This window comes from Aethalodelphis obliquidens, unplaced genomic scaffold (assembly GCF_003676395.1).
Source record: "Aethalodelphis obliquidens isolate GAN/ISIS:26980383/991018 unplaced genomic scaffold, ASM367639v1 scaffold18, whole genome shotgun sequence".
In the NCBI taxonomy this organism is placed as follows: domain Eukaryota; kingdom Metazoa; phylum Chordata; class Mammalia; order Artiodactyla; family Delphinidae; genus Aethalodelphis; species Aethalodelphis obliquidens.
In genome coordinates, this window is record NW_020837962.1 from 871,817 (window position 1) to 886,460 (window position 14,644).

The 14,644-nt window shown below is 42.0% G+C and overlaps 1 protein-coding gene across 3 annotated transcripts in view; it reads left to right on the top strand.

Moving 5' to 3' along the window:
• The window catches only part of MYH11 (myosin heavy chain 11), a 127,950-nt gene that overhangs the window by 73,497 nt on the left and 39,809 nt on the right, over positions 1-14,644 (top strand). For all 3 annotated transcript variants that reach the window (XM_027117292.1, XM_027117294.1, XM_027117293.1), the window contains exons 8-11: positions 812-910; positions 4,134-4,277; positions 12,187-12,282; positions 14,328-14,446. In XM_027117292.1, coding sequence (XP_026973093.1) covers positions 812-910; positions 4,134-4,277; positions 12,187-12,282; positions 14,328-14,446 — 458 coding nt within the window. The remainder of the gene's footprint in view (positions 1-811; positions 911-4,133; positions 4,278-12,186; positions 12,283-14,327; positions 14,447-14,644) is intronic.

A 14,644-nucleotide genomic window follows, 5' to 3' on the forward strand; every position in this document is an offset into this window, starting at 1 on the left:
CCTACCATCCCCTCCCCCCATGGCAGAACAGCTCTCCTTAGATTGATTAGTGGGTCATGTTTACAGTCTCCTGAGGCTAGACAGCTAGTCAGCTGGGTCAAGGTCACTCAGCCAGCCAGAACTGGTACCCAGCTCTCGAAGCCCAGCCCCTTGTCTGGGGTGCTTTTGGCTACCGAAGACACTTGGCGTTGTCACTTCCTAGCTCTGTGCTCCTGGGGAAATTGAGCCTTCCCCGAGCTTCCCTGGGCCTCAGTTTCCCTATATTGAAAATGCAAATAATATTCGCAATTAGCTTCTAGGATAGTTTGTGAGGTGTAAATGAGAAAATGCACATCAAACATTTAGCACAGGAATTAACGAATCATAGAGGGTGTAATTAGTTTTACTCTGTGATATCTAAAGACAGCTCACTCTGCAGAAGAGGAGTTGGTGATGGCTGCTGGGGAAACATCTCATTTCATGCCCCTCCCGTAAGTCTTTCATCCTGGAGTCCTTTGACTCCTGTCTTTTTACGCTTTTTTTCCCCACTCTGTTCCCCTCACTTCTCCCCGGCACTGGGGCCTGCCAGCAGCACCCAGTGGTCTCTTTTGGATCTGTGAGCCAGAACTGGAAGGTCAACTCATGTGGACCAGGCGTGGATGGCTTGACTCTGCCCCAGCAATCAGACTCTTCAGAACACTCCAGGGAACCTCTCCTGGGTCCTGGAGATTTCCCCTCCAGCAGCTGGTGTGACAAGGATTGGGGAGGAAGGTCATGTTCCCACAAGAGGTACACGTGGTATCCCTGGGATTCTTAACTCCTCCCAAACCAGATCTGCTAGAAAAGTCACGGGCGATTCGCCAAGCCAGAGACGAGAGGACGTTCCACATCTTTTACTATCTGATTGCTGGAGCCAAGGAGAAGATGAGAAGTAAGTGATGAGCAAGGACGTGTGTTGGGAGATCTCAGCCCTCCCTTTCATCATGATCCAGGGTTAATCGATCAGCCATTAACACAGAGTCTGAGATCCTGCCAGGGAAAGAGCTACACATCTCTGGGCAGCATCTCCTTTGTGTGAGTGAGTGTGGCTTCTGTTCAGTCATTCTCATTTACTGAGCACCTACTATGTGACATAGTAGATGTCCATTTCAGTTAGGCATTAAATAATTCATTAATCAAGCCCAGTTAGACTGGACGACATCAAGTCCAAATAGACACAATCTGTGCCTTCCAGGAAGGGAGAAAGACAATTGCCATATCTGCACGTTTACAAAAGTTGCAGGTATTTAAGAGGCATTCTGATTGTATAAGGAATTTGGAAGGGCAGTGGAACCAAGCACTTTTCATTATTCCTGTTTTGAAAATAACTTTGAATTGACCTTTTTGTAGGGCAGGGGTCACCTATATTTTTCTGTAAGGAACCAGATAGTAAATCTCTTAGGTTCTGTAGGCCACACGGTTTTTGTCACAACTACTCAGCTCTGATGTTGTAATGCAGAAGCAGCCATAGGCAATGCCGAAACCAATGGGCAAAGCTATGCAATAGAATTTTATTTACAAAAATAGGAATGTGCTGTAGTTTGCTGCCCTCTGTTGTAAGGAAAATATTTTTCACATAGAAACTATATACTGTATACCAGACTCCAATAGGAAATTATACATTCTAGGCGTGTAGAAGAGTTAATTACTAACTGCAAAGAATATATAAATCACAGCTGAATAAAGGAGTATACCAGTCAATACAAGTACATAGTATGGTCTACATTCTAGTAATAAGTTTAAGTCCTAAATTTTAGGAGAACAGTACAAATTTTGCTTCCCATCAGTCTTGTGACCCGGGGTTAGTTATTTTGCTTAGAAAATTACCAAAAGGGTGTGTGGGCTGGTACCTTTGCTGTGATGAGGTGTATTGCAATGTTCCACCACTAGGGGAAGCAGCGTTCCTTATTTAATATTGTTGCTTGGCATCTGGAGCAATTTTGGATAAAAGAGAGGAGGCGGAATGGATGTTAGGCAGTGGCACATAGGTAAATTAGCAGTTATAGTGCAGACACGATGGCGTGGCCCAGAGGGAAGCGTTTGTATTTTTCTTCCACCTCTTTGGCACCAAAGTCAACAATTTTGTTGTTTGGTAACCTGGGTTCCAGTTTTGTGCTCTGCCTCCGGTCTCCCAGAAATCAAGAGAGGATAAAATCAACAACTGAGATCCCTAGGAACCACTTGTATGCTTGATGATAGATCTTGGAAGAGGTTAGGCTTTTAGGGGGAGTCAAATATTTCCACATGTATCCATGGTCTGGATAATGAAATCTTGGCAAAGACTCAAATCCTTGTGACTTTAATCAGGCATTTCAGTTAATCCAAAGGCTTAATTGGTGTCTCGGGTCAACTTAACCTCAACTTTATCAAGTAGCTTCCTAGTGACTTGACCCAGGAAAACCCTTTGTTTAAAAAGAAGAGCATCTTGCTGAATTCCCTCCAAAAGTATAATCAAATCCAACCTAATTAAAGATTGATCTGGAAGAGGACACTTGATATATTGGACAGTGTCATAAAAGCAAATAGTATAAGAAAAAAAGAAGGAATTATAAATTTGGGAGAGAAAGGGATGAATAACAACAAAGGAATGTAACTACAGAGTATGACTTTTCAGAGAATAATATTTGATAGATGTCATAAACAAGGAGTTGACAGATGTTTTTACTAAAGGGCCAGATAGTCCATATCTTAGGCTTTGGGGATCATTTGGTTTTTCTTGCAACTACTCAACTCTGGCTGCTATTGTAGCATGAAAGCAGCCATAGAAAATAGACAAGGAGATGGGAGCAGCTGTGTTTCAATAAAACTTTTTTTTACAAATAAGAACCTGCTGTATAAAAAAATAAAAATAAAATTCAAAAAAAAGAACCTGCTATTTAAAAATATAAATAAAATAAAATTCAAAATAAAAAGAGCCTGCTGTCTTAAAAAAAATTAAATTAAAAAAAAAAACTTTATTTACAAAGATAACCAGCAGACCAGATTTGCCAATCCCTAACATAAGCCTTATCTACTGATTCAGCTAGAAATAGTTTGAGAAGAGGGAGGCTAAATGGTAAAAGCAATTGTAAGAGCACCAAAGCTTTTTTCCACCATAGCAGGAAGTCAATGGATAATATCTAATTTTGACATATCCAGAAATAGCCATTAATATGATATATAAAAATATATAGTAAGCTTACTATATAAATATATAGTAAGCCTATTACATAGAGAGATAATGATAACTACCAGAAAAAAACAGTTAAAAGAGATAAAAGCAGTTATTGTAGGGTAAGGTAGGAGTTGGAGAAAAGATGGGACAAGCAATTGGTGTTTTTATTATAAACCTTTAGATAGTAATTAATTTTTTCTCATAAATATATTTATTAAGCTTAACATGTTTGGTGAAGATAGGACAAAATCAACTATTACACAACATATATAGAACAAAAATCACAGTGTTAATTAGATATTAGATGTCCAAAAACATATATATGGTAAAATCATATACAGCTAAAGAATTATTTGATTATTAAAGAAGGAAAAAGTGGGGTGATTCAGGGACAAATGCTGATGAAGGTTATAAAACGAGGGTGCCTTTTTCCTCCCTTGGGATGCTCGTCAAGTTCACATTAAATTCTGTTTGATCAGTGTTGACTAGAAGCTGCAAGTTTCACTTCTCAGGCTCTTAGTACGAGCATCATATCAATAGCTCAGTCATTGATTTTAAAAATCCATGTGTATGTGTGATTTTGATAAAAGTTTAATAAATGGATGGATAAAGATTAACTTTTCAGAGCTTTGTTTCTGAAGGCAGGGTACTTTTGGGCAACTGAGATAAAGGTGTTTCTTCCTCTGGGTAGATGCAATGTTCTGTCAGGGGTCATGGCTTAGCAAGTGGAGCCAACAATGGATTTCAGCTGCCAGGCACTCTGGGGCAGTGCACAACCTGCATCACTGTATGAGGTGGATGATGGCTTCTATGCGATGAAGCAGAAGGAAGGTTTAAACTGTCCAAGTCTTGGGAAAGGGAAAGAAATTATGATGGGCCAGACCCTTTACCAGGTTCCTGTCTCCTGTTCAAAATAGAAGTGTGCCTTCCTGACCACCACCCCGTCTTCCTCTCCTTCTAGATGACTTGCTTTTGGAGGGCTTCAACAACTACACATTCCTCTCCAATGGATTTGTGCCCATCCCGGCAGCCCAGGACGATGAGATGTTCCAAGAAACCTTGGAGGCCATGGGGATCATGGGCTTCAATGAAGAGGAGCAGCTGTGTAAGTCTTCCCACCTCGAGGCGGGGTGCTGGTGAGGAGAGCGAGGTTCCTGCTCTCGATACTGATACCAGGAAAGCTTTACCAGAAGTCCAGGCTCTTGTTCAACTCGTCCAAAGGAGTTTGGGCAAGGAACACAAGGCACTAAGGAAAAAAATAAACACACACCGACATACACACACACACACACACACACACACACACACACACGTGCACACACACATACTGAGGCTGAGTAGCAAGAGAACAAAGAAGTTTATTTAGTGCAGAAGTGAAAATTACATACTTAAAGAAGAATGTGGGCATCCTCGTGAGTGAGGGGTGCCCCGCAGGGTTGTTGATCCCCCTTTTATCTTATTTTTAGCCCTTTGAATGGGTGGGTGTTTTTGATTAGGGGTGGAATGTTCATTGAGGGGGAAGGTTGAGGTGTGGCCTGGATTACACCAGGTTGCATCAGCCCCCAGTCTTGTGCATTTTTCTGCTGAAACCACTGTACCTGTGCTCTAAGAGATGTTTTCCCTTACATTTTCCTTTACTAGTCAAGCGCCACAGGTGAAAAGTCTTATAGGGTCATCAGCAACCTGTGCATTTTTATCGTGCATGCTCTACAGTTTTATTGGTCAGTTTCTTGTTCAGATGTTACAAAATATCTGTGTTGGATACCATTCCTCCGTGCGTCATGGCCTCGTTAAATGCAAAACAAGGAGGTGGCTTTGCCTTCTGCCTAATGCCTATACATGAGGAGGCTGTCCTTGGGCTCGGCCCTGTCTTTCCTGCCTCAGTACCACTGGAATTAGTTAGGGACTTTTCTCTGGTCAGGACAGATTTCTGCTCTCTGAATTCCCCACCCCCTCAAAAAAAAAAAAGGAGAAGGAGAAAAATTAATATTACTTTAGGTGGTTTATTGGTGTTTTAGAAAGGTGGCTGCATGAGTTATGGCTCTTTTGGTTACAAGTGACCAAATTGGCTTAAGCAAAAAGGAAAATGATTCACTCATAGAGCTGAAAAATTCAGGGATAGTAGTTTCAGGAACAGCAAATTCTAGGGACTCAAAGAATGTCTTTAGAACTTGGTCTCTCAACAACATTGTCTTTAAGTAGGAAGTAGTTTCTTGGCAACAAAATGGCTGCTGTGGCTCCAGCCCTTACATCCATTGGTTTTATGTCCAGCAGAAATGAGCAGAGTGGATTCCCTGCCTGCACCCCTGAATGGAGTCATATTGCCTAGGTTTACATGCATATTCCTGAGCTACTCACAATGAGCCAGGGTTGTTGAAAGCTCTGTTATGTCTCTTTGTTATGGTCTCGATTCCATTCTTGGAGCTGGAGGTAGAGAGGTTGTTGGCCTCATTGAGAACATGTAGGTGGAGGGGAGGGTGAGTAATTGAGGCAGTCGGTGTACTTGGGTTCTTCCTGGAAAGGCAGTTCTGGTGATGGACCAATATTGATCAATATCATCAACCAATGACCAAGAAACACATTTCGTCCTGAGAATAGGAAAGCTCATAGAGATATTTCTGGTTTCCATACTGTGCAAGAAACACTTTTTCTTCTGGGTTAGATATGCCTCAGTACTCAAGGTTAATCTCTTTTGGGAACACCAGGACAAGATTGTGGAAATTTTCGCTTTCTTCCCACACCCACACCCCTTTGGAGCCCCAGAATAATGGCTACAGTTGCAAAAATGAAACTTATAAGGAAGGGCAGCTCCTTCAGAGATAACTTGGGGCCCAGAAAAAAGAAGACTCCATGAATGAGATAACAAATGGGTGGTGTTTGTGGATTTTGGCTAGGATCCTACTTCAGAATCCAGTGCTTACAGCATCCCTTCCTTAATGATATCAGCTCTCCAAGAATGATTCATTTTATTTGGAACATGAGTCAGTTTTTACTTCTAATCTTTGCTTTAAAAAAAGAAAATACAACTGATGATTAAGTACTTGCTGTAGGCCAGATATTTGCTAAATACCCCCCCCTTTTTTTTTCGGGACTTCCCTGGTGGTCCAGTGATTGGGACTTCGCCTTCCAGTGAAGGGGGCGAGGGTTCGATCCCTGGTCGGGGAGCTAAGATCCCACATGCCTCGTGGCCAAAAAATCAAGGCATAAAACAGAATAAATATTGTAACAAATTCAGACTTTTTAAAGACTTTAAAAATGGTCCACATCAAAAAAAAATCTTAAAAAAAAGGAAATTAATGGGGTGGAAAGGGCCATATACACAAATAAACAGATAGCGACATCATGACAGGTACCTGAAAAGAGATACAAATTACACTCAGAAGTCCAGAGACTGTAACAAGTAGCAGAAATATCATTTACATAATTGTGACTTTAAGTACAACGCTCCATGGGAAAGTAATGGCATAAGAATTTCAGATCCACTGTAATGAGAAACACAAGTTTGTAGGTGACCTTTTTTGTCCCACAATGAAAGGTCTTAAATGTCAGGGTTATATTTCCTTTTTTTTTAAATTTAATTTTATTTATTTTTTTATACAGCAAGTTCTTATTAGTCATCAATTTTATATACATCAGTGTATATATGTCAATCCCAACCGCCCAATTACATCATACCACCATCCCCACCCCACTGCAGCTTTCCCCCCTTGGTATCCATACATTTGTCTCTACATCTGTGTCTCAACTTCTGCCCTGCAAACTAGTTCATCTGTACCATTTTTCTAGGTTCCACACACATGCGTTAATATATGATATTTGTTTTTCTCTTTCTGACTTACTTCACTCTGTATGACAGCCTCTAGATCCATCCACATCTCAACAAATGACCCAATTTCATTCCTTTTTATGGCTGAGTAATATTCCATTGTATATATGTACCACAACTTCTTTATCCATTCATCTGTTGATGGGCATTTAGGTTGCTTCCATGACCTGGCTATTGTAAATAGTGCTGCAATGAACATTGGGGTGCATGTGTCTTTTTGCATTATGGTTTTCTCTGGGTATATGCCCAGTAGTGGGATTGCTGGATCATATGGTAATTCTATTTTTAGTTTTTTAAGGAACCTCCATACTGTTCTCCATAGCGGCTGTATCAATTTACATTCCCACCAACAGTGCAAGAGGGTTCCCTTTTCTCCACACCCTCTTCAGCATTTGTTGTTTGTAGATTTTCTGATGATACCCATTCTAACTGGTGTGAAGTGATACCTCATTGTAGTTTTGATTTGCATTTCTCTAATGATTAGTGATGTTGAGCATTCTCTCATGTGTTTGTTGGCAATCTGTATATCTTCTTTGGAGAAATGTCTATATAGGTCTTCTGCCCATTTTTGGATTGGGTTGTTTGTTTCTTTAATATTGAGCTGCATGAGCTGCTTATATATTTTGGAGATTAATCCTTTGTCCGTTGATTCGTTTGCAAATATTTTCTCCCATTCTGAGGGTTGTCTTTTCGTCTTGTTTATGGTTTCCTTTGCTGTGCAAGAGCTTTTAAGTTTCATTAGGTCCCATTTGCTTATTTTTGTTTTTATTTCCATTACTCTAGGAGGTGGACCAAAAAAGATCTTGCTGTGATTTATGTCAAAGAGTGTTCTTCCTATGTTTTCCTCTAAGAGTGCTAAATCCCCTTTTTAAAAAAATGTACCAGAATGTTCAGTTTTATTTAAATACTAAAAAACTGGAACAAACTAAAATATTGATTGATAGAAGGCTTATTTAATTATTGGTTGACCTTATGAAAGAAAGCAACGGGACCTTTTAAATGGTCTTAGAAAGACATTGCCTTACGTGGAAATGCTTCTAATATATTTAAAGTGAAGACATCAGGGAACAAAGCAATGTGCTAAATACTTTATATGCATTATTTAACGTCAAAACAACCCTAAGCGGTGGCCATTATTACCTCAATTTGCAGGTGAGGAAACTGAGGTACAGAGAAGTAAAGGAAATTACCCAAGGACACACTGTTGGAGCTGGGACTCACTCGGGTCTCATGGAATCCCAAGCCCCACTTTATGATTCACTGTGCTCTGTTTTTGTCTGTGGGAAGGTGGGTTTTGTCCTTTAAACTTAAAAAAAAAAAATCTGTGTCAGAACCAAGGTATGGAAACCAAGGTTAAAAGGGGCCCAGAATGTTCTACAATGTGGACTCGCTTTGCTGGGTGATAAGTGATACAGAAGCCCACCATGAGATGGTGGTCCCTTCTCTAGTCCCTTTCAGTTCTTCTGATGACTTTCAAAGAGAGGAGCAGTTTGGCACCTACTAGGTCTTCAGCCCCTCCCTGACACTTGCTAATCACCCTTTTAACCCTGGAGAGCAGATCCCAGGCCCAGCACCTTGGGCAGGCCCTAGTCTCTTGCTAGCATTTGATAATATGGTTTATCTTTCCTGTATTTATTTTTATAGGTGCCATCTATTTATGGCAAGGGAAGCTGATTTTTCACTTAAGATAAAGTTTTCTACTTAAGTGAATCATAGGAAAGAGAAGTGAATGTAAAGAAAAATGTTAAGTAAATAGTAGAACAGATGGTATGCCTGTAGAACAAGCATTAGGATGAGGGTGTACAAATGACTGACACCCATGGGACACAGACTTAGACCAGTGTGTATACCAACCTTGATTATAAATCTAGGGCTACTCCCAACCCTCCCCAAAGAAGCCAAAGGAAAATGGGGAGCTGACGGTAGTGTCAGGCCTGACCCCTGGAGCTGCATGAGGTTCCAGGTGACCAGTCTCCTCTGGTTCCTGGACTTCAGCAAGGGAGAATTACTTGCCCTAGATTGCACAGGGAGCTAGGAACAGTATAAGACCATCATAATCATTGTGACATCATAGCAACTACTGTTTATTGAGCACTGCCTGGGTTTAGGTGCTATGCATTTAATCCTCATGACAACCCTATGAAGCAGGTGGTTTTATGGGCCTTCAGATGGTGAAATGGGCCCAGAGAGGCTAATACCTGACTTGAAGTCACACAGCTGCTACTAACATGGCCAAGATGTGAACCCCCGGCAGCTAACTCCAGCATTGTCCTCAGATCCTCCCAGGGACTGTCTAGGTCCATTTCCAGGTGTCAGTCATTCACAATTGATGCCGCTTCTGGGTTTCATCTGTATCATCATTGTTTGAATATTTTTATGCCTAGGGTGGATTTCTATAGCCCCATCCACTCTGGACTTTGTCCTCAACAACAGTTCCGGACAATCACTAAGTATGTGTCCTGGTTATACAATTTGAAATAAATTAGAATAAGTACCTAACTATTGAAATGTTTTAAAAGTTTCACATACCACCTATAATCATCCACCCTGTGTACATGCAGTACGTCTGCCACATGCTGGGAAAGCCTATTTCCTGTTCCTCAGTAGTAAGGGTGGCGTATTAGTTTCCTGAGGCTGCTGTAACAAATTACCACAAACTTGGTGGCTTAAAACAACAGGAATTTATTCTCTCATGGTTCTGGAGGCCAGAAGTCTGAAACCAAGGTGTGGGCAGGGGTGGTTTCTTCTGGGGGCTCTGAGGGAAAAATCTATCCCAGGCCCCTCTCCCGGCTTCTGTGGCTGCCGGCAGTCCTTGGCTTGTAGACGCATCACTACAACCTGCCTCCTTCTTTATGTTTCCTTCTGCCCTGTGCATCTTCTCTTCTCTCTGTCATCAGGTCACTTGTCATTGGATTTAGGGCCCACCGGATCTCATTTAATTGCATCTGCAGGGATCTTTTTTCCAAATAAGGTCGCATTCACAGGTTCTGGATGGTCATGTCTTTGGGTGGCCACCACTCAACCCACTACAGGTGGCTACTTCTATTTAGCACCTACTGGGCCAGGCCCCTGGTTTGCAGCATCTCTCCTGATATAAACATTATGAAGCAGGTACTGCTGTTACCCTCTCCATTTTGCAGATGGGGAAACTAAGGCTCAGCAAGGTGAGGCTGGACTTCCTAACACTAGAGTGCATGCTTTCAACCACTGCCCCAGACTGCCAGCCCTTGCCACCCTTGCTATCTGGGCAGCCCTCTCCACTTTGCACTTTGCTGTCCACCAGCTCTTGTGACCTGGGAGTGGTGACAATTCTTTTGTTATTTCTGTGACAGTGCTATCTATACCAGAAAGTGCAAACCAGCAGTGCCTGAGCCCTCAAGAGAGATTGGCCTCCACAGCCATTAAAGTTGTCAAATTTAAACCTGGGTAGATTTCACATAAAAATCTGGGTTTCCATCATCTTTGGAAAAATAAGAAGCCTGGCAGCTCTGGGCTTGCCTCCCCCACGGCCATGATTGGAGTAGCAACTCTCCCCTTTCATGCAGGGTTGTGGCCCCCATGAGTCCCCACAGTCCCCATCAATCTGCCTTGCTCATTTAGACCAGTGGTTCTCAGCTAGGGGTGAGTCGGCCCCCGGGGGATACTTGGCAATGTCTGGAGACATTTTTGGTTGTCCCTACTTGGGAGAGGGTAGCACTACTGACGTTAGAGACCAGGGATGTGGCTAAATAGCCTATAATGATGATAGGATATCCCCACAACAAATTATCTGGGCCAAAATTTCACTAGTGCCCAGGTTGAGTGCCGAAATTCACTGCTTACCCAGGCTCTGCGGGCATTCCAGCAATCCTAATTTAGACCTGCAGTTTAAGAACTGTGAGTATTGGTCTTGACAGTTTACTAAGCCCCTTTCATAGATGGTAGTAAAGAAACTGCCTCAGCTGTGCCCTATCAGCAGAACCTCTGTTCATCTTTTGGGTGTGGATTTTTGCAGTGGTGAATGGGAGCATATGGGTGGCTGATCTAGGCCTTTCTCCTCCTGAGCTGGGCCAGGTGTGAGGATAGCTGTTGTAAAAGGTTGTCACCGCTCGTTTGGCCTAAGGAACCAGAGGAGGCTGGAATCTCTAGGTTTTGTTCTTGGAACACAGTGATTTCTTCTTGGAAATCCTGGGTGATTTGCACCTGAGTTAATCTAAAGCCACGCATTTGTATTAATCAATCCTCCCTCTATCCATCCAACCAACCAACCAACCATCCATCCATCCATCCATCCATCCATCTATCCATCTTCCTCCATCTATCTATTCATCAATCCATTGATTGATCCATCTATTATCTATCCATTCATTGATCCATCTATCATCCGTTTTCCTTCCTTTCATCCATCCATCAATTCATCTTCCATCCATCCATCTTCCATCCCTTCCCATGTGTCTGAACACACCTGTGTAACTAGTACCTGTTATAACTAAGAGAACATGAATACCACCAGACCCCATGAAGCTCCATCTTGTTCCTTCTAGTAGCTTCCCCCAGTCAAGGATGACCACCATGCTAACTTCTAACAGCATAGTTTTGCCCGTTCTTGAACGTTCTGTAAATGGGACTTATATGATATGTTCTTGTTTACATTTGGAGTCCTTTGTTCAGCATTAGTATTTGTGAGATAATACAGCAATTTTGTTGTTTGTAGTCATAAATCATTCAGTCTCCTTGCTGTATAGAAGGGGTTGACAAACATTTTCTGTAAAGGGCAGAGGGTAAGTATTTTAGCCTTGGTGGGCCATACGATCTCCATGGCAACGGTTGAACTCTGCCATTAAGCATGCAAACCGCTATAGACAATATGTAAGTGAATGAGTGTGGCTGGGTTCCAATAAAACTTTATTTACAATGGCAGGCACTGGGCCGGATTTGGTCCACTGGCTATAGATTGCCATCCCCTGCTGCATAGTATTCCACTGTAGGGCACGGTTTTTAGCAACCATCCAAAAATATTCTGCTCCTCCCAGCCAGGTTTTCTCCCCTCTTAGCAGGGAATTGGGGTGCTTTGGCTTTCTCCTAAAAGCTCAGAACTGAGTCTTTTTAGGGGAAAGACGTAGGCTGGCTCTGGGTCTTCAATGACCTTTAGACTCCAAACCTTGGTATTGGCACTTGTGTCTTATCTGTACTTCTCTCCTCACTTCAGCCATATTGAAGGTGGTGTCATCCGTCCTGCAACTTGGGAATATTGTCTTCAAGAAGGAAAGAAACACAGACCAGGCGTCCATGCCGGATAACACAGGTGCTTGCCGCTTTTTCATAATAACTGATGACTTTGGTGATGGGAGGGAAGGTCACATTGTCTTTGGTTATTTTTCTGGATGAGGTTATCTGGGGCCTTAACAAGAACCAGACTAGATTATTATCACTTAATTCTCTCTTTTTTCAAACTTTTCACTGCTTAAGATCCTACGTGGAAAGTTCTTGAGTCAGAGAGTGGGGGGAAAAACTAAGTTTTGGATCAGACAGGATCCTTAGGGAGTGCCTCTTCTAAAAACCCCACACTCATTTGTTTTATTAAACAAATATTTTTAAGCACCTGCTATATGCCGGACACTGGGATACAGCAGGAAATGAGACAGGGACCACCCCATTTCTTATGGCATATATGGTCTTGTTGGGGAGACAGACCTCACGTTTCCCTGCAGTTGGGATTGTTGGATAAAATAAAGGATGCCCAGTGAAATTTGAATTTCAGATAAACACTTTTGATAGTAAGTATGTTCTAGGCAATATTGGGGACATAATTATACTAAAAAGTGTTCATTGTTTATCTGAAATTCAAGTTTCACTGGGCTTCCTATATATTTTTCCTAAATCTTGACAGCCCTACCTGCAAATAAGCAGTGTTTCGTGTTTTGAAAAGATGGCCTGGCTACCACCATGCTTGTTGGCAGCTGATGCAAAAGACTGACATAGGTTCCCAACGTGCTCACCTGTGGCCTCACATCGCCGTCTCAGGCTGTATATTGGGTTGCTTTTCCAAGCTCCCAGTTTGACTGCCAGTTGTTTCTTATGTGTTACACTCCCAGATATAGCAAGTTAAAGGAATCCTCGCTCTGAGGAGAGACCCTCAGGGAAAGAGAAACCAAAAGAGCACCCTTAAAAAGAGATGGTGAAAAATCCTAAAACTACACTATTTACCGTCCACCTCACACATCCAAACTATCGTGTATCACTAGTCTTCACGTTAAGGAAGCAGCTAGTGGACTTTTTTTTTTTTGGAGAAAAAGTTTTTATGCAGAACTACATGAATACAGCAAGAACCCACATGTTCACCATTCAGAATTGACATTTGTGAATATTTTCAAATACGTCTTTGTCTTTAGAATGAAGCAAAACACAGTATAGAGAAGACTGACATCTCTTATTCTCCCAACTGAGTCCCTGAACATCCTGGCAACCACAATTGTACTGTACCACATACCCTTCTGGTTTTATGTTTATAATTTCACACACATGTATCTGAACAGTATACAGTGTTGCTTTGTGAGTGTGTTTTTAATTTACATGAATGATATCACTCTGTAGGCATCATTCTGCAACTTTTTTTTTTTCACTCTGTACTCACAACTGTCTAGATCAGGGTTTCCTAACAGTAGCATCCCCTAGTGTGACAACCAAAAATGTCTCCAGATATTGCCAATGTCCCATGGGAGCAAAATCATTCCCAGCTGAGAACCACTGGTCTAGAGAGAAAGAAAAAGCCAGGTCATTGCTTTAACTGCTATTTGGTATTCCATCTTATGAAAATACTGTGATATATTTGTTTGCTCCCTTATGAATAGACATTTAAGTTGTTTCCAATATTTTTTCCACTACATACGCTGCAACATATATCTTGGAATGGTGGAACAAATGCTTATTGAATTTAACTATATGTCATGTTCATACCTACCTCATTTAATCCCATTGACAACCTAACAAGGTACCAAACAGCTGATCCTTTTTGTAAGCAAGAGCCTGGGAAGCTAAGTAGATTTTCCAAAATCACATGGCTAGGAAGTGGGAAAGGAGCAAGGATTTGAACCTAGTTCTGACCCTAAGCCCCCAATTGGGGCCCACCTCCAACCCAGCCCCATCATTGCCTCTTTTAGCCAAACACTGGGGGTGAGGTCACGAATGACAGCAGTTTTTAGGACTCTTTCATGCTATGTTCACTATCATGCTCCGTCTCACCAAGGAAAAACCAGTGTATTCACAGATCACAAATATCCCATGTTATGTGCCTTCTTTCCAAGCCTGCACTTTTGTGATACACTTAATATGCTTCTTTTCTCCATCCAGCTGCTCAGAAAGTTTGCCACCTCATGGGAATTAATGTGACAGATTTCACCAGATCCATCCTGACCCCACGTATCAAAGTCGGGCGGGACGTGGTACAGAAAGCTCAGACAAAAGAACAGGTAAATGATGCCTTTGCCATTTCTTCCTGCACTTGTCATTTATTCCTGCAGAATCTTCCATCCATCCAGCCCTCTAGCCATCCATCCATCCACCCACCCATCCATTTGTCCATCCATCCATTCATCTGTTACCTAACCAAACTTGGGTCCACTCACCAGCCACACAGCAAAGCCAATTTGCTGACACTGAGTTGTGGT